We start from the raw sequence: 21,075 nt of genomic DNA, 5'->3' as shown, positions 1-21,075 counted from the left end.
CTACTAATACAAAAATATATAATCTTATTAGCATTAACTAAGTGCAACTTACTTATGTACTAACATTTTACAAAATACATAATGTAGTTATAGAAATGCATAGATCTTTTATATTTTAAGTTAATATAGCCATTAATGTATTTTCTGCACCTTTATCTTCACCACTGTGTTTTTAAAAAGATATAAACCCCTAGGCACCTAAGTAATAACTTCACAAATATTTGAGCCAGCTACAGTAGCTAATACTTTATGACATCCAGAAATTCAGAAACCAGACCACTATAACGCAAAATGCCCTTGCAGTATCAGTTTTTCCTCATTAGGGCTAAAATCTGATTCTGCTAAAGACAACAGCAACATCCTCCCCCCCCCCACTCTCATAGAGTGGGATCAAGATTTTCCCTAAAATATATCCTACACAAACCTTTACTTTTAACTGTCTGCATCCACAAATAAGGTAGTTGAAAATCTTCTAAATTATTACATGGCACCCATGACCTGAGTAGGAGAATCTCCCAAGAATTAAGAAAGCAACATCAACACCTCTCTCTCTCTCTCTCTCTCTCTTCCTACCCAAAATATCAGAATAAATTGTATGGCTAGACTGTTGGAATTGTATGTGTGGTTTGTGTGTGAGGTGCTTACGGAGGGAAAGTCAATTTGAAGAGAAGTTTTGCAGTTAGTTCTGAACATGGTAAGGTTACTGGGCATTCTTCTCTTTCTGGATAAGGAATTCCATAACGTAGGCCCCACTGCCATAACATTCTTTCTACTATGCTCACAAGTCTAATAGTTGACAAGTTTATGATTCCAGTAGAATGTAGCTGTCATGGGCGGGTGTCAGTCATAGAGAGAGACATGATTCCCCACATAATTAGGGGCCAATCCCATGGTTGGCTTTGAGCACTAGGACAAAGACCACGAACTAGCTTCTGTATTTAATGAGGAGCCAGTCCGGAGATTGGAGCACTTGGATGGTGTTTTGTGTTTGTGCTTTGTACCAGTTAGAACTATTTCTAGGTGAATGGCTTCATTTCTAGTTATGAACTGCAATAACCAAGCCTGCAGGATATAAATGCATGCAATACCAGAGCCAGGGCTGTGACCATTAGAATGGGGACACAATCTTTAGGGGGCCAGCTGCAGGCAGACAGAAATGGGCATTTTTACTAACACAGCTATTCAGGCATTGATTAACACCAAACGGGAAGGAAGGTGGCAGACTGGCTTAAAAATCGGAGGGCATATGCCCTTGATGGGGGAGGATCGAGTTAGCCAGCCGATCTTCATCCAAGTACTGACTCTGGCTAGCGGCTGAGAAAGCTGGGAGAGAGTGCTGTTTATGCTGAACATAAAGGAGAGGCAGAGCTGGGCGTTGTCCGTGTGCTGCTGTCATTTCAGCCTGTGTTGTCTCAATGGCTCTGCTGACTGCTTTATGTAGATGCTGAATAATATAAGGAAGAAGATTGGGGGACTTCTCAGGTGAGGGCTTTGGAGGTGGAGGAACACTTCACTTGCTCATAACAAGTATTTGGGTTTGGTCTGAGGTGAAGGACCTGAGTAGTTTCAGGGCATTTCTGTTTAAACCTTTTGCCTCTTAAAGGCAGGAGAGGAACATTTGTCAATGACGCCAAATGTTGCAGGCTGCAAACCCTCCATAAAGTAATACGGTTTCTACAGAATATCAGCATTTATCTGATTTTTTTTTTTGGCTTAAGACAATTAGAGGCAAATTTGGCTTGTACTAGTTCTGCTAATGGTTCCTTTCCACCTCTTGGTCACATCTAGTGACGCTGTTTATGGCATGAGGGGCTCAAAGACAGTTGACCCATCCACTGTGGTCTGACCTGTACCCAGCCACCAGAGATATTTTTCACAGGAAGACAGACACCAAGGCTGTGAGATAGAGATGACAAGAAGACCAGAATTGGATTGATAGGAAAGTAGGCCACCTGTAAATAAGAACCAGTGTTTTGGTGGTAACATTCCCCTGGCCTCCTCCTGAAGAAGTACAAGACTTCATAGACAGGAATTGCAAACCATTGGGCCTTTCCCTCAAGCAGGAAGATATTACAGATGGATGGGTGGTAGTGGTGGAAAAAAAGGGGTTCCAGATACCAAGGAGATGGACCTCAACTATCTGGATAATTTGGGTAAGTTCCGGGCTATGACCCAAAAAGTTAGATCCTTATCAAAACCATATTTTAAAGCTGTCCATTACTATCAGGAACTTGAATCAGAGATTCAAATCCCAAACAGCTGGAGACATATAGTGTAGAATATAGAATCATTTTTGTATCATGTGGAGAAAACAGAAAACGTATTTCCCAAGTATTCCTTGGACCATGGATTTTCATTAATAGTTTATCAAATAGAAAATAAGTATGTCTTAAAAAACCCACTACTGTACACAAAGAGATTCTTTATTCAGTAAGCAAATACATGCTTTTCCAACAAAACTCCAGGCAGCAATTTAATCACTGAAAATATATGGGGAAGTTTTTCCAAACACCATTCTTTGGATGATAAACACCCAATAAAATGTGTTAACGTGAAAGCTAATTACATTGTTTCAATCTTTATATCTCTTCTATTAAGTACAAAGTGTGTTCTCTTGATTCAGCCATAGATATACAACCGAGTCAAACAAAATAACATACTTAATTAGCTCTGTTTGTTTGCCAGCACTTGTCTAACCTGGAACTCCTCAGTCTGTCTCTATTTGAAGATACTCATCAGTAGTACTTATTAACCTACAATACAAAATAAGTACCACGCTAGATCAATATTTCCTTACAAGGTAAACTGTACAAAATCCAACTAACTATAAAGAACAAATATTTAAATGCATCTTCTCTGCATTGCATTGTACTGTAAGCTACTCAGTTGTAATTTAATTTTAAAAGTGGGTTGGGTTTCTCATTTTTACTGCAAGTATTAATATCTCAAATGTGGTTTTAGCTCGTTAAGAAAATATGCAATGTTTCAGAGAACAGCCAAACTAGGCACAGTTGAATCTTGTTGCTGGGATTGGTTTAGATACTCCCTCACCGCCTGCCCTTTTGAATGGATGATTATTACATATAGATCCCTTCAGTCATTAGATTTCCAGATCAGATGTGTAACAATGGGACAAGCCAGGGTGGTTTTGGTTTTGGAAAAATTAAATCCTCTTGTTTTGGTTTGCAAGTGAAAGCCAAAATGGACCCTGCTTTTGATTTTAGGATTCATGGCTTATAGCAGATGTGGGCAAACCACGGCCCACGGGACTGTCCTGCCCGGCCCCATAGCTCCCGGCTGAGGACCCTAGTCCCCGGTCCCTCCCCCGCTGTGCAGTGTGGGGAGCACAGCTAGCTCTGGCCGGGTGTCACGGCTGCGAGCTCCTGCTGCTGATAAGGGGGCGGGGAGGGGGGCTGGGGAGCAGTCAGGGAGGAGGGGGCGGTTGGATGGGGCTGAGGTTCTGGCGGTCAGGGGATTGGGAACAGGGAGGGTTGGGAGTGGGAGTCCCGGGTGGGCCTGTCAGGGGGGCGGGGATGTGGATAGGGGTTGGGAGGGCAGTCAGGGAACAGGGGGCTAGGATAAAGGAGTGGGATTCCAGGGGGCAGTTAGGGGCGGGGGGTCCCGGGAGGGGATGGTCAGGGGATGAGGAGCAGAGGGCGGTTGGATAAGGGGTGGGAGTCCGGGGGGGCTGTCAGGGAGCGGGGGAATGGATAGGGGTCAGGGCAGTCAGGGGACAGGGAGCACGGGGGTTGGATGGGGGCAGGGGGTCCCGGGAGGGGGCGGTCAGGGGACAAGGAGCAGGGGGGGGTTGGATGGATTGAGAGTTCTGAGTGGGGCAGTCAGGGGGCGGGAAGTGGGAGGGGGCCAGGCTGTTTGGGGAGGCAGCCTTCCCTACCCGGCCCTCCATACAGCTGCGCAACCCCAATGTGGCCCTCGGGCCAAAAAGTTTGCCCACCCCTGGCTTAGAGGAAGCCACGAAAGATGAATTTTCTCATTCAAAAGATGATATCCTACATAGCAAGTGGAATATTGTCTTGGTCAACTGAGAATTCCCCAGGTAACTGCTGAAATTCCTGGCTCACGATGGAAGCCCCTGTGAAAACCTCTCACTGTGCTGAGGATGTTCTGTGAACCTGAAGGATTTAATTGCTAATACAGATTTATCTAAGCAAATACTGGAATAAAAGGCTCTGTACAAGTTTCCTTTTGAAACTGGAGATTTTCTAGTTGAATATCTGTGTGTCTCTGTATAAACTCTGGAATCACCAGCTTATTGTCCTGGCTTCAAAGTGGTCAAGAAGAATTCAAACTTTAGTGTATGCAGTTTTCTTGTTGGGGAGAAATGAGTGGCAGACTTCAGATATCACCCCTAGTCTATTTTTATTAGTAATAGATGTCCATAGTCCCAGTTACTACTTTGAAAGGAAGGTTTGTGATATCTTCACTATCATGGGCTAGACGCTCACTGAAACAGCTGATTTCACAAGTGGTTTACTTCACTACTGCACCTGAATCAGTCAGGAATCAACTATACCAGAGCTGACCACTGATTCAGCCAGAATTCCGCCTCTGGTAGCAACCTGCACCAGATCTTTCAGAGGACTGCAACTCTACCACTAAAATATTTCAAGACCAACAGAAGTCCAGGATTCATCAATACACACAATAATCCAATCAGGTTTATGAAAAATGAAAACATCAAAATCTCTAAAGGTCAGGAAACAATCCATTTCTGCTCTACGTGCATATAAAATTAAGAAACTGTTCATTCAGCTCAGGGTAGATGGGTTCATTCAAAGGCAGTTCAACCTGTGCGTAAAATAAATGTTAGTCAATTTTTTCTGGAACTCAAAGAGGAAGATGTGATGAGGTGACACGTAGAGGTCTCCTTTTCAGCTGAACACAGTACAAATGCTAAACATTAAATACTTCATTTCTGCAGGAAGTTTCTTTTGGATAATTACATCCAAAAGACACCAAGCTAACTTTTTTTTTTTTGGCACGGTACTAAATGAACACTTGAACCCAAAGTTTAATTATCCTTCCACACAGAAACTAAGCTGGGAAAGTCAACTGCTTCAAGTCCCAAAGCAATATTCTAAAAAACAACTTTATGACCAGCACTGCCCTCTACAGTCCTCTTGGAAAACAAACTGCATTCACTGGGCAACACAAGATGAAAACTTTTTATTAATAGAGAGCACTGGCAGGCAAAACAGACATATCTCTAAATTCAAATGATAGCTATTTATCTACATATATCTATATATCAAATCAAACGTATTAATATAGCATCAGCCTCAGGTCAGAGTGCCTATAAGATAAATACATGTTTTAAAACTAACACAGCTCAGTATAATGAATACAAATTTTAAAATGAAAAACATAAAAGAAAAAAAAGACAAAGCCCCACAAGATAAACCCTTCCTCCAAGATCTTTAAAATTATCACCCTAAAACAAATTCTAAAAATAAAACAACAAGGGTTAGAAATATATTATTTAACCTACGTCACACACTTTTTTTCTTGTTTTTGTGGCTGATCAGGCAAAGAAGGCCACAGCCCATACAATCCAAACATTTTCACGACATAACCAGTATTCTAGATTTTAAGCTGGTAAGGTAAAAGGCATCTTGAGCCAGGAATGGGGCTAACCACTTAATTTTCAGGTGATCACAGAGGTTTTAAGAAAGTAGAGCATGTGATAAATCTTCAATCTGGCCAGATCTACATAGACAAAGACAATTATGTCTCACAATACTCGCATATCTCCTTTCTAGGTAAGCCATCTGCATAGTTTGAAAATGCTGAGTTGTAAAGGCCCTTTTTAACATATTATTGTTCATCATTTCCAAATGTGGCTATTCTTTAAATGAGAAAGCCCAGGGGACATACTTGTTGTGTGAACAACTGCCATATCCAGTTGTTTGCAAACATTTTCTGCTCTAAGTTTGTGTAAAGATATAGACACAGACAGGCAGACATTGAAACTAGGGTTTTAAAAAGGATATTGTAGAAATATAGAATAGAATTAAACATATGTTTACCTGGTCCCTTGTCTCAAAGAAATAATTATGGCCCCATTTTTAAGCACTCTTGAGCCAATATACTATGGTGCTAGATGCATTATAAAATTTATAGACAAATCAAAGCCTGCTTCTGATTTTGCGCACACAGTTGACAGCATCTGTAAATGCACCCGTTGTGTCTTCAAGTAAATCAGCCTGTTGGGCCCAGTGTCCATATGCAAATTAGCCATCTGTGCACGCAAGAGATGCACCTCCACTGATTCCGTTACAATTAGACATGCAAAAAATGGGCACGCAAATCAGAGGCGAATTCTGAAAAGCTGCCCTTTATTCTGCCCCAAAGTATCCAGAAAATAACATATCCATACACAGGCGAAGCTAGTCAGCCATGACAGTAAGAATTGCATTGTGCATGTGTGTATGGAGGGCAGAGGAAATGGGGAAAAGAAAAAATAAGTCAGTTGAACATAGATAGATATGTTCTGTTCCTTCTAATCTAGAATTAAATTTACAAGCTTTTTTTTAAAAAAAAAATTAAATACCAAAACCAACAGATTTCTTTTATTGTGTCACAGCTCTCCAAAAAAAGGGAAGGCAAAACATATTTAGCAATGTCATTTTGTATAAGAGAATACATGGAAACATCATCTGTCGAACTAACAGCACCCAATCTCCTTATTAGGGCAACATCTCTGGTTTATTTTTAAAACCAAGTAAGGACAGATATGACAGGATCCAGATACTGGCACAATTTTATTAATCCCAGTCTGTGCTAGGGAGCCAAGGTATCTTGAAAAGGAAAGTATGGAACAATAGTCAACACTACTTAATCTATAGGTCAAAATTTAGATCTCCGGACCCTGGGAACAAAAGCCAATTATTTCAGTTGGCATCCAGTTATCAGCAATTGTCTCTAATTTTGCATGCCTGTTTTTATGTATGCAAATGATTATGTGCAAAAGTATGGGTGTGCATCTTCCCCCCCCATACATAAATATTTGGGCATGCAAATGAGGTAGCTGAATAACCAGCTCCCTGATTTCAATACACAAGATTTATTTGCTCCAAATCGGCAGTATGTCCTTTTTTTCCAGGCACAGTTGATGTGTTACCAACAAGGGTTTTAAGTTGGCAAGTAAAGAGACCTCAGAGCCAATTCTAACAATTTATTTTAAGTATTGTTAGGTCAGTGCATAACAGAACGGTGCATACATCAATCTGTAAAAAAAAAAAAAAAAACCTTTGCAGCCTGATCACAAACAACTTACACTGTTTGACATAGTTCTGAAGTTAGTTTACAATCTGGAACATTTATAGGGCTTTGTATATTTTCACTGTAACTTATGTTCTCTTTTTTCCACAGAGGAACTTCTTATTTTTAATAACATTATTTTTGCCCATAAATTTCCAGTACATTTGAACATCTGTTCATCTGTCTGGCACATCAGATTTTTGCTGACTTAAGCTAACATTATAGTTGTTTGTTAGGACACTACAAAAATAATATTCTTTGCTGAACAATTCTTGTAAAGGTTACATCTTTCTGGTAACTCTTAGCAAACTAGCATTTTTTCGTCTCAGCATGACTCCTAGGACACTTTGGGAGTTTAACTCATAACCAAGTTACAGGCCTTATAAACTCTGGTGCATAGGCTAACAGGTAGGATATGCAAAAATGGGCATATGAGGGTGAGGCTGGGTTACAAGTGGCCCTTAGTGTCCAAGTCTATGTCATTGTCAAAACGCTCTCCTAAGCAACAAGGTAGAATATAGGGTGATAGTTGAAACAGAGGAAGAACACTTACCATATTTATAAAATGCCAAGCCAGAGGAGAGTTTGTTGGGATAGTGAAATTATTAGTGCCCATCTACATTAGTTAAGTGCCTGTTTGAGATCTCCATTACACATTCTAACAGGTTTGTAACACAGATCTCAACTTTCCCTTTGAGTTTTAAACTTGTTAAAAAAACACCCAGTTTAGTCCAAAGCACATTTTAAAATATCAGATTATTATTTTATTGGGAAAAGATCCATAACAGAAGAAAACATCTCAGGTTAGCTTCTGCAGCTGCTGGCTCTGACAGTCTGTGTTATGAGGTTATGCGGTGAATTAGGCTGCACTGGATTCTTAGGGGAACTTCTTTGGAAGCAGCTCTACAATACCAGTTTGGGGATTAAACATCTTAAACCTCTCTCATGGGTGTAGTCACAGATTGTGCCCAGAATAATTTAGACTCACAGTGATTTGAGCACATGGCTCTAAAGGACTGGAGCAGCATTAGGCTGCCAACCTAACACAAGCTGCTGCTGTGACCCTGCCAATGAAAAGAATCAAAGGAGTTGTTCATCTTTGTAACCCCTACCCCAACTCCTGGTAAGTGCCAATCTTCTCCTACCATGGTCTGTTCAGGAGTTTCTCTAGCAAACTGCCACTGGCTGCAAGGTAGTAGGGATGAGTCAAGGAGAAGAGGACCAGGTCTAGGACATGTACACAGTTATAGCACACAAGAAGCAGGAAACTTGTTTACATGAGTTTGCCATTCCTTTAAGCAGCTCTGCAGCTTTCCCTTTGGGCTTATGAACTGGGCTAACTTTTCTGCAGCCTCACAACTGAACTGAACTGGATTTGGACTAGATACCATGAGGTGAAAATCGCCAACCCTTATTATTAATTCTCTAAGCTATCCTGCTCGGGGCAGATGTTGTGTTGCTGGAGGCCTTGTCCTAGCCTTCAATGCAGGCTGGATCAAGCCTGTTGGGCTTTTCTGATTTAATGAGTTATAGTTATTTGTTTTTAATCTGTGATGCACCCACATGCAGCCATATATGGTAAACAGAAACATTTATTTGTGAGAACTTGTAGTGTAGGCAACCCAACTATAGTTTGGGGTAAGTATAAATGAATGCAACTGGAAATAAGCCACCATGAGAACCCATGTAAAAACTCAAGTTCAGGTTTAACAGCATTTTTTTAGGTTAAATTCTTTTAAAAAAGCGTTTCAAGCTCCATGAAAAGCACATACTTAACGTTAGTGTTGGTGCAAATGATGTATTCAATCTCATCAGAATAAGGATTCTGAAAAGTGAAGCTGCTGGTCCTGATTAACATCCACTCCCGGTTTTTGGTACGAAAACGATACATCACAGATAGGACTTGGCCTTTCAGTTTAACAACCTGAAAAAGTTTTTGTAAAGGTTAGAGACAGCAGACTGATACCTGACGTAGAAACAAATAACACACCACCAATAACTAGTGGATTTCAGCCTGAAACTGTGCAAAGATACAGCTACAATTTGGATGTATTCTTTATACCAACCCAAGTCCACTCTGTGTTTGCAGTTAGCCCCATAAAAGTCTAAACCGACATATCCTGGATTACAAAATACCCTCTTCCAATTTACATATAAAGACCAATGGACTGTGTCTTTATCCCAATGGGAAGGCATTACAACAAGGATTTACCGTGGAACACATATAAAAATATACACCTCTACCTCGATATAACGCTGTCCTCGGGAGCCAAAAAATCCTACCGCATTATAGATGAAACCGTGTTATATTGAACTTGCTTTGATCCGCCGGAGTGCGCAATCCCGCCCCCCCGGAGCACTGCTTTACCGCATTATATCCGAATTCGTGTTATATCAGGTCGCGTTATATCAAGGTAGAGGTGTATTATGAGAGAAATAAAACCACAGCATCTTTTATCATACGAATATTTACACATAATCAGAAAACAAATTTTGCACAAGGTACAAAACAAATGCCAAGAGAAAACATTAATTTTCATGATGTTGTCTGGCTACTTACAATTCCACTTGGCTGCCTGGCTACCTGTTCTATTTGCATTGCACTGCTCACACTTTAGTATCATAGCTACGGAAAAGCTCTGAGGAAGGGATACTTAGGAAACGTACTTTGCTTTTCTTCAAACATGCTAGAAGTCAGACACGCTTCCATTGCAATGTTTAAAATTTTCTGTCAGACGTGGCATGCCAAAGCATCTGATTTTGAAGCACCTCTGTCTGAATGTGTGACTATAGCCATTTAAATTCCTGAACGTCTACCTCCCATATCCCCCTGGGTAACGTCTATCAATATATCCCTAGGCTACATCCATTCTCCTGGGATGTTTTTGAAAGATAGCACAGTCAAAGCAGATGGGTCTCATACAACTGTTCATTATAGTCATGTCTTTTGATGTCTGGACGGTCAAGACATATCTGCCCATCTTCTGGGTTGGAAGATTCTTTGTTCTCATGTAGTTCCTGTGTTCGGACACAATCTATCTATAGGCTCCAAACACATTATATTCTCCCTCTTGCGATACCCATGAACATCACCACACAAATATAAGGTTCTTCAAAAATCTATTCCCCCTCTCAAGAAGCGCCCATTCTTATCTCAACATGTGAGGAAGTCACATGCATAAATCCTTGAGCACGGAGACAGAGCACACCACAGGGACTTATGGACATGCAGCCACAGGGCCTTTGGTGAATTTTTAAGATGGAAAACCAACTGAAGTCAACTGAACTTTAGGGCATTTTTAAGTCTCTTTTGTTCTGCTCATTAGCTGGGGCCGAGGATCTGGCTCTGCTCCTGTATTCCTTGTATAGTCAAATCTTCCATTGGACTCCTCACTTGTTCTTAGCAGTGATAGTGAATGTTTTAAAATTTTGCCTATTTCTTTCCTGCATGTAGGTAGGCACAAAAATAATAGTTTATTTCAGGTTTTGTCTCCATTGTACCATCATTTTTACAAACAAATAAAAAAAAATGTGGCATAGAACAGCACTGAATTTATCCAGATGCTTTAAACTCCCATATAACATAACAATTCTCCAATAAATGATTAAGGGCTTTGAAGAAATCCCAAGGGGAAGAATTCTAACACTGATCTCATGAATAAGCACCGACAGGAAAATATTGGCCAGGATAAAGATGATGAAATTCCATAGTCACCCCACTAAACAGGTGAGACAATTGCCAGAGGGCAAAAAAAGAAACAAGAGAGATTTGAATGCAGAAATAAAAAGGACTGTTTAAACCTGTACAAAGTAATAGGAATAAACCTGGGAGAAGAAATCAGGAAGAACATTACAAAGTTTTACCAAGAAAACCCTTGAGTAAGAAAACCAGCACTAAGAACAAAAACTACAGAGGAAAAGGGTTAACTGAAGATCTAGAAAAAGACAGGAAGGACTTGACAGGGACAAGATAAATAATTACAGAAAAGTGAAAGGCAGAGACAAAAAACCACGAGGAGGCATAGGGTGAGCACACTGCCCCGACTGGTACTGCTGCGGGGGAAAAAGTCTGTGTCTCTGGTGTGCTAGGCATGAACACCTGAGAAGAACATATGTCTGCAACTGCTAGAAGAAGAAATATAGTTTCTTCGGGTTTTGGTATGACTTACATCTTATGATGAGACTTGGAAACAAACAAACAGGCAAAACAATAAATCAAGACCAAGGACATCTCTAAGACTGTGAATAATTAGCATGGCAATGTGCCAGCAATTTCACAAGGAGGAAGGGTGGAAGACAGGCCATGCTTATAGTGGAACGAACACCATGAATACATGCTCCATTATAATACAACGTAAGGCATTTGTGATGAAGACAGAGTAACAAGTTAACAGTTTGCTTGTTATCTAAACCAGAATTGGGATGTTTGGTAATACAGGACCAAAGTTCCACCCTTGGTTGCACAAGTTCCACTGAAGTCAATGGTAGTTGTGTGTGTGTGTGTAATAAAAGAAGAATGGAACCTCGTCCTACAGGGGAAACAATGAGGCTTTGATGACGAAACAACAGATGATCCCAGAATGGACCATGAGATCCCAAACCCCATGAACTCTCTCGAAAGCTTGGCTCTGGATCCAAATTGTGTGGCTTGGGCCCATCTCTCAATGTGACATACACAACTGACTTTAAAACAGAAATAAACTAAACAAATAAGGTCTAAAGCAGTGGTTCTCAACCAGTGGTCCAGGACCCCCGGGGGGGGGCCACGAGCAGGTTTCAGGGGGGCTGCCAAGCAGGGCTGGTGTTACACTCGTTAGGGCCCAGCGCAGAAAGTCAAAGCCCTGCCACGCAGGACTGCTGCTTGGGGCTCTGAGCCCCACCACCTGGGGCTGAAACCAAAGCCTGAGCGACTTAGCTTTGCGATGCCCCCTGTGGCATGGGGCCCTGGGCAATTGCCCTGTTTGCTACCCCTTAATGCCAGCCCTGACTTTTATATGCAGATTTGTGGCACAGCTGGGCCGTGGAATTTTTATAGCATGTGGTGGGGCTGGGGGGAGGCTCAGAAAGAAAAAGGTTGAGAACCCCTGGTCTAAAGAACCTTTCCTCTCATAGCTGCATTGTGATCATGTTATGTCTTGTCCATGATCTGACAGTCTGGGTCTAATTCAGAAGAAATGTTATGTTTCTTGAGATCTGGCTAAGCCATTCAGCTGACGCTTAGCTGGGCCACATGCAATTATTTTCTGCAGTTTTACAGCAGGGTAGGTCATGTAATGCCTCAGGAAGGAAGGAGGAGATTCTATGCAAATAAATGCTGCAGCCCATAGTGGAATCCTAATCCTCACCCATTAGGATTTGTTTGTTTATTACTAGTCTGTAGCCTGACTTTGCTAACAAGAGTTATCCTCAAAGAAATCTGGTGTTTACTCCATCTGGCTGCTGACAACCATTTGAGGCGGGAGAATTGCTCTAATCTGATTTTTTCAAAAAGTTCTATTTTAAATGGATCCACTGGATCCCTGGTTACATAGACAGAACACAAGGAAGAGAGACAAACTTCAGTAATGCCCAGGATAATAAAACCTATTCATCCTACTGACTATGTCCAGAACAATAAAACCTATTCATCCTACTGAAAGCTCAGGGTTAATGTTTTACTTAAAATAAATCCTTTTGTAGTTTCAATCCAATAAACCATATCCTTTTATCAACAAATGTTCTACCACCACACCCACTGTAAAGAATACAGAACTTGGTGTTGGTGTCCATTCTGAACGTTTTCCTACTAGATATTAGATAGCTGTCCTCTGGAACCTTTTGATACAGAACTCTATTTGTTGTTCTTGGCCTTGAGAACATATCATTTTGCCTTAATTTTCCCACCCCGATGAATGAATTTATCTTCTCTAGGAAGTAAAGGCTCTGAGATGGATGCTGGCAATCAACCAACAACTGTAAATCCCTCTCACTCTGCTATGCACCAACCTGCTTTTGACAGCATCAGCAATTTAAGAATGTCAACTTTAAAGAGGAGTTTTAAACAAAGGTTGCTGGAAATAATAGTCACCATTTGAATAAAAAAAAAATTCTTAAGGCTAAACTATCAATAACAAAACAAACTGTAACAATCTATTGCTCTGCAATCTGAAATAAGCAAACATTAACTTTGTAATAATATATAAAGCATGAAAGTCTTTGGTGGGAAAAACCTGAACTGTCTTAAAACAGTGCACACAAACACGATAACACAAGAGGATTCAAAGCTAATGTTTAACCTCTATTAAAAAACAAAAAAATCATCAGAAATGAAAACCATCTGGCGTTCGGTTAAATTGTTTAATTCAGTCTTTTAGTCACTGATGGAAATAGCCTGGATTGCATTGCTACTGTACTAAATATAAATATTCAAAGAAGGAATACTCCACCAAAATAGAGGCAAAATGATTTAGTGGATTGAACCTGGGATGCAAAGCCTGGAACTTTTACTCTCTGGCTCTTCCAACAGCTTGCTGCGTGACCCTGAACAAGACACTTAAGCCTTGATCCATCAAAATACTTAAAACTAATTCATGTGCTTATAGTTATTCATAATTCCAATGGAGTCAATGGCAGAACTCCCACGGACTTCAATGGTGCAGTATCAGGAGGCCCTTATGGCCTGATCTAACTCCCACTGAAGTCACTGAGTGCCTATTCATTAACTTCCATTGCAGCTAGGTTGGCCGTCTCGGGATATGTTTACACTGCAGTCAGGATGTGCGACTGTTTACAGTATATGTAGACATACCCAAGCTAGCTTTCATCTAGCTCGCTTGCTAAAAATAGCAGTGAAGCTGTGCCAACACAAGTGGCAGCATGGGCTTGCCATCCAAGAACGTACCCAGGGTCCTGGGCAGGCTTGTACTTAGGTGGCTAGCCTGTGATGCTGAAACTTCGCAGCTGTTTTTAACAAGCTCGCTAAATCAAAGCTAGTCCAGGTATATATCCACACATGCTGAAATCACACTCCTGATTGCAGCACAGACATAATCTCTGAGTTGCAGATTCACAGTCTATAAAATGGGAATAGTATTGTATGAATTATCTTCCTCATACAGCTTTTATGGGGTTTAGTTCTGTGCCATGCTTTAAATAGATAATTGTCGATATACATCCACTGCTAACCTGAATCCAGACTGAGAACCACTTCCATATGTTATGTGCCTTTTATTACTTTATTCTGTATTTCATTTCTTAAAATGATTTATACAGGGCCAAATTCATAGCTGGGTAAAACTGGGACTGCTCCACTGAAGTTTATGGAGTGGTGCCAATTTACACCAGCAGAGAATTTAGACCATAGGATCTATTACAGATGGGATTTTCAAAAGCACTCAGCCCTGGCCTGCGTGTATTCCCATAGAAGTCAATGGTAAAATTCCCATTGACATTATTGGGAGCGGAGTTAGGCCAGCCCTGAGTGTATCTGAAAATTCCTTTCTCTGGATGTATACGTGCCTGTATCTGTTTCTGATTTGCTGTTTTAGTACTTTCCTCTTAAATATTTGGTTTAAAAAAACATGGGAATGGAGCCAGTTTCAACTCAAAAAACCATATTCTTGCTGAAGACAACCAATCCCTTGTGGCTCCCATTGACTTCAGTGGGCTCTACGCAGGCATATCCGGAGCCACACTATGGCTCTAAATATGCCCTGAATATTCATTTATATTTTAGAAATAAGAATGAAAAGAACATTTAAAACAATGCGATTTTTCTGAAAATGTAGCCCCTTGAAGATGTGTGTATAATCCAGTTTAAACTACTGGATTTACAGAGATTAATATTAATAGGAATTAACCCATGCGATACACCCTCTACTCCTAGATATCAGAACTGACCCCTGGTATTGAGAAACGAACGTTAGGTTCTGCATAAAAACTAGAAAAAAACATAAATGTAGGACAGTACCTGTTGGAAACTCTCTCTCAAATGGCTTTGATCTTCCGGATGGCAGAATTCTAAAATGTCTTTTCCCAGAAGATCCTAGAAAAGCACAATATAAAACCGTAAAAATACAAACCTGTGTGCTGATCCTACAAGGCTTTAGTTTAGAGAGTAATCCTTGCTCACACACGTAGTCACATTACCTTCAATTGGACTACTCACCTGAGTGAGGGTTTGCAGGATTGATGCCCTACATTGCATTTGGGCTGTTGCAAAGACATATGTATTTCCTTTAAAAACAGTTTCAAGTGAATTTTTAATGCTTGTTAAAAGGTGCCAGGTTGATAGCTCTGAGGACACTGAAATCCTCTATGAATCCAATAACATTCACTTTAATATACTGTTTTGTTTGAAGAATTTACAGTAACGCTAATTCAAATCAATATGAAAGGGAAAGTAAAATGATCAGGTAAGGACAAAATGTCTTGCCTGCGAACTACAATTGTTTAGATATGGAAACTGTAGTTTTCTTTGAGATTAAAAGATAACATGCTGTTATCTATGAGAAAGCCATCACAGAGCTCATTTAGTATCCAATTATATTACCTTAAAATTTATTCAAAGGAGCAGACATGAGCCTCAAGGAAAATAAGCTTCATAATGGAAGTCTGCTTGTTGTTCGATAAACTGGTAGAGAAGTTAAAATCGACAAATGTAAATCTCTCAAAGCAGAATTTATATTGCTTTAATGTCTTAATTTGAAAGATATAATTTGAAAGCTGCCTGGGATTTGAACCAGTTCAGTGCTAAAAAAAAAACACTGAATCCAAAAAGGATACAATGATATCCCCTGTAATTCATAGAATCATAGAATATCAGGGTTGGAAGGGACCTCAGGAGGTCATCTAGTCCAACCTCCTGCTCAAAGCAGGACCAATCCCCAACTAAATCATCTGATAATAATTAAGGGGAAAGCTCTTAATTTTAACGATGTGTGAACAGTATGGCAAAATAAATAACATGAGAATACGAACAGCTGGAGATCAACTGAACTGTTGCATCTTTTGGAAGTTATGTTTTTATTTGCAAACACAGATAGAGAATTTCCTTAATTAGTTCTCACCAATCTCTCAGTTTTAAAACTAGGAACTGACCTGTGGTTGGTAGCCAATCACACTGATACATCTTGGATCAACAAATGTGATTATTCCATCAGAGTTGTGTCTAGACAAGAACTCGGTAGGAACAGACATTCCATTCATGTCCATGCACACAGGTGAGCTAGTTACCTAGGACAAACAATCAGATAAACATAATTTTGAAAAGGAACAGTCACCATAAGTAGAGGTTGCTTTTTCATTTGAAACAGCAAAATCTGTTAGTTTATTGACAACTATTTAAAGGGTTCATAAATAAAACAAGGACATGAATAAAATGAAACTGAAATGGCTTCAGTCTAGTCCACAGCACAAAAACATCGCTCCATTACACGCACCCTGGACTAACAGAACAATATGAAAACAAGCCTAAAAATGCCTCACAAAGAAGGTTCTAACAGCTAACTCAAGGAAGTTCCCAAAGAACCGTGACACAGTTCTCTCCCATTGGGCTCTTAAGGCATGTCTACACTGCAAGAGGTGTGATTATAGCACAGGTATGCCTCCCCGTGCTACAATCACACCTTCACTTGCAACACAGACCTAACGTTAAGGGCATAATGCTAACACAGCAGATATCACCGTTAAAAGAAAAACGGATTTTCTGTACATTTTCATCAAGGTTCTTCAGAAAGAATGAAGCATTTCCAGGTTCCTACTTCAGATCTATGCAGCCAGCCAAGTTAATCTACTTCTATCCATTTCTACGTGGGCTAAGAGCGAGAACTGTCTTTACTGTGACTTTCTCTTTCATCCTAAACAACCAGGTCTGTTAAAGAGGCACAAGCAATCTGTACAAAATTTCTTTTTGATCTCTGCTCTGTAGCACAATAGCATAAAAACGCCAGTTAATGGAGCAGGGAGGTGATTAGCTGTCACTTTATGGCTTACTATTTGGAGTGCACAGTTTTAAAATTTGTACACCTTGATTCCTTTGTGATTAAACTTGTCCACCGAGCCACTGCTTGCCTGCCCTTGCCTTCACTCACTGAGGGCCTGCTGGCTATTCTCTTATGGAACAGATGTTTTGACGCTCCACGAGTTATTAATGGGATTTCTGGGCAAGCGTCTATTTTGGCATCTGTAACATCTGCAAACTCCATAATTTCCTTCTGTCCACCACTTGAGTATTTTATCTTTGAATGCAAGTGTGATTAAGTGAAAAATGTCATAGCAATGCCACAAAAATATTGTATCGCACAGGAGACACTATCTGCAGAAGTGATAACATTTCCAGTATGATGCTCATCTGAACAGATATTGGTTTGGCAGCTACACTCCGATGACACTGTCATTCTGCCATTAAGAGGGAACAATGCCATCCTAACAGATGGGCATGAGTGAAGGCCAACAAAAACCATACATTAGGATCAAACGTTTTTACTAATGGCATGATTCCCAGACAGGAACATAAAAACGGCTTCCTTATTATGATTGAAAAGGTTCACCACTGCTGCTCCAGCTCCAAACTCTGATCCACTAGGACTCCATTAGCAAGGGACGAAGGGAGCGAAAATACAGGACACACAGATTGCCTCAAATTTGGATATACTGATCAAATGAGATCTAAAAACCTATTTACACTACTTGCAATGGACTTCTGTGCATGGATCTGCCATACAATATCTCAGCAATATTAAGTGATTATGTGTGTAGAATAAAGTTATGCTTTGAAAAGCATTTAACTACTTAGGGCCTCTTGACTGCATTAATTTTATTGTTTTCAAATGAGCTTTTGCAACTACAGGTTTTCCAGCCAGTTAATTACCCTTTTAAATCAGCAACTAGAGAAAATCTATTCACAACAGTTTCCACCCTCTGACGTTTCCCTTGTCAGGTACCCAGGAAACTTCCAGAAAGAATCATTTCTACAGTCCATCCAATTCCAAGTGAGTCACTTGGCTGGGCACAGACATCATAGTCTTGCGCTTTTTGTGGCATGGTACAGACACTAATCTTCTAACCAGAGCCTGTCAGAATCGTATATAAAACTGTACTACAACATTGACTAATGTTTTCAGCAGCAGTGGATGTAATAAAAGAGCGTTTTTACCTGAAGCCTCCCTATTGCCACAAGGCAATATTTGCTACCTTGTCCCACTTCTGCATCTTCTTCTGGTATAGTCATTCCTAAAATAAACAACACCACCACCACCATTGTTACTGCTAGGAAAGGTGAATAAACAGAATCACTTGCCTGTTTTTATAGATGCTTTCAATTTTACAAACTAGTCACTATCTTCTGGCTTCAATTAGACAAAGGGAAACACATACACAACGGTCACTAGACTCTGATGCTGGCAATAATATTTTGATTAATATTTCTTTTCAGATTGTTACTGCAAGATGTAATTTATGCATTTTTCTTTGGTATAGTATACACCAAATATCAGCTTTAAAAGAAAGGTACAATGTGGATTACACACCAACTTCAACATTTAGACTGGTTACCTGCCTTTGCATTAAATGGATTAGTTTCCTTTATTATAAAATATCCAGCATGCTTTGTTATGCTGAAAGGAAATAGCAGATTGAAAAACATGGGTATTTCATTAAACTCTATTTGTTTTCAGTTTTTCAATGGGATTAACTATTACAGACATGAATAATATCAAAGCACACGTGTAGGCTATTTTCCACTCGTGTTACACAAATAGAAATGCTCTTTACATGAGTGTTGTTTAGATATTATTTGGTTAAGCCTTTAGTAAGTAGATTGCTCAATCTAAGTTTTGAGTTATCCACTTCCTATGATACATTTAGGAAAAACTCTTCTATTGGTAACATTGTTGATTTATTTTAAGCTATTTCCAAGCTCTTTTCCCAACGTTTATTGGAATTAAGACACAACAGAGAATGAATCATTTTAAAAAGCAGCTTAATGTGTTAGTGAAGTTACCTGCAAAGTAAGCTACCAGTTATGAAGCAACAATCATGTTCAGAGATTATCCTCATGACATTTATACTTCCTAATACAAGTCAATCACACTGCATGCAACCTTGAACTGTTTTTAACATGATGCATATGAAAAAACCCTAAAAACACTGGTAATTTTAGTGATGAGGTTTCCCAGATAAACAGTTCATACCAATAAGCAGTGTTATTTGACCACACAGTTTCTGAACATTGGCACAGAAAGTATTTTCCACTTTCCCACAGTTATAGGACATAGTAAACTGTAAATGAATATGCAAGAAAATAATGAGTATTTTGTGCAATATACAGGGCCGGCTCCAGGCACCAGCCCACCAAGCATCTGCTTGGGGCGGCGCGGCGGGGCGCTCCGGCCCGAGAGTGGTGCCGCGACTGGGCTCACCGCCCTCCCCCCGGCGCTCCGGCCCGTCGGGGAGAGCGGGGCCCCGGCCGGGCTCGCCGCCCTCCCCCCGGCGCTCCGGCCGGTCGGGGAGAGCGGAGAGCCGCGGCGGGCTTGCCGCCCTCCCCCCAGCACTCTGGCCGCCGGGGGCTCTCGGCCCTCCCCCCGGCGCTCTGGCCGCCGGGGGCTCTCCACTCTCCCCCCGGCGCTCTGGCCGCCGGGGAGAGCGGAGAGCCCCGGCCGGGCTCGCCGCCCTGCTCCTGGCGCTCTGGCCGCCGAGGAGAGTGCAGAGCCCCGGCCGGGCTCGCCGCCCTGCTCCCGGCACTCTGGCCGCCGGTGAGAGCGGGGAACCGCGGCGGGCTCGCCGCCCTCCCCTCAGCACTCTGGCTGGTCGGGGATTGCGGGCCCGCGGCTGGGCTCGGCGCCCTCCCCTGCTGTGCTGGGGGGGTGGGGGGGGGGGCGGCGAGTGGCTTTTTTGCCTATGGCGGCAAAAAAGCCAGAGCCGGCCCTGGCAATATACTCAGTCACTTGTCATTTTGTTCATTGCTAATAGCGAAGAATACATTCTGAGGCCCACATTCTGACTCTCGGGTAATTATAATTAGCTCTGATTTCACCTGTAGATTTCAAAGGGACTTTACAATGGAGAAAAAGATTTATTGTCTTCCTTCTACAGATGGTGAATGTGAGGCACAAGTGATTTGCCCAAAGGTACACAAGCTAAAGAGACAAGGTGGGTGAGGTAATATTTTTTATTGGACCAACATCTGTTGGTGACAGGGAGAGCGTGAGAGAACTGTGTAGCTCAAAAGCTTGTCTCTCTCACCAGCAGGAATTGGTCCAATAAAAGACATGATCTTGTCCACCTTGTGGCTCTAATATCTCGGAACTGACATGGCTACAACACTACATACAAGAAGTTAAAAGCAGAGCTGGGAATAAAACCCGAGTCTCCTACCCAATGTGGCGCCCTTCCTCTTAATGCATTCACAGATCCTAATTTGGCCCTTAATGAGCTTCTTTACATTTAAAGCTCTTTGATGTTCCTGAATAAAAGCCATACACGTCCTTTGACCCATGCTCAGGAGTTCTATGCACAGACCAAGCTAGTATACGAACTTAAGGGAACACTTTAAAGGAATCACACATTAAATAGAGAGTTTTAAAACACATCGAGTTCCATTTGTCCATACTATTTTTCAAATGAAGAGTTTATTTTGCAGACTTGGAAAAGGCGGTCCCTGGATAATTCAGGATTTGATTCTCATTTTACTAAGGATCCTTACACAACTCTGGCAGGGTAAAGAACTCTTAACGTGAACATAAGTTACATTTACACCTACTTCAAGGCCCCTTTACACTCTCTTACTAACATTAAGACCCCTTTGAATCCCGAATC

General features: G+C 41.0%; 1 protein-coding gene across 12 annotated transcripts in view; it reads right to left on the bottom strand.

Moving 5' to 3' along the window:
- The window catches only part of ARNT2 (aryl hydrocarbon receptor nuclear translocator 2), a 200,227-nt gene that overhangs the window by 27,947 nt on the left and 151,205 nt on the right, over positions 1-21,075 (bottom strand). For all 12 annotated transcript variants that reach the window (XR_010590958.1, XR_010590955.1, XR_010590954.1 and 9 more), the window contains 4 exons: positions 18,416-18,492; positions 16,360-16,494; positions 15,230-15,304; positions 9,054-9,205 (listed from right to left, as the gene is read on the bottom strand). Coding sequence is in view for 5 of the 12 variants with exons in the window: in XM_065559322.1 (XP_065415394.1) it covers positions 9,054-9,205; positions 15,230-15,304; positions 16,360-16,494; positions 18,416-18,492 (439 nt within the window). In the remaining 7 variants the exon portion in view is untranslated. The remainder of the gene's footprint in view (positions 1-9,053; positions 9,206-15,229; positions 15,305-16,359; positions 16,495-18,415; positions 18,493-21,075) is intronic.

Source organism: Chrysemys picta, chromosome 10, assembly GCF_011386835.1.
Source record: "Chrysemys picta bellii isolate R12L10 chromosome 10, ASM1138683v2, whole genome shotgun sequence".
In the NCBI taxonomy this organism is placed as follows: Eukaryota; Metazoa; Chordata; order Testudines; family Emydidae; genus Chrysemys; species Chrysemys picta.
The sequence above is the reverse complement of the archived record's forward strand: the minus strand, read 5'-3'. Positions and strand labels throughout refer to the sequence as shown.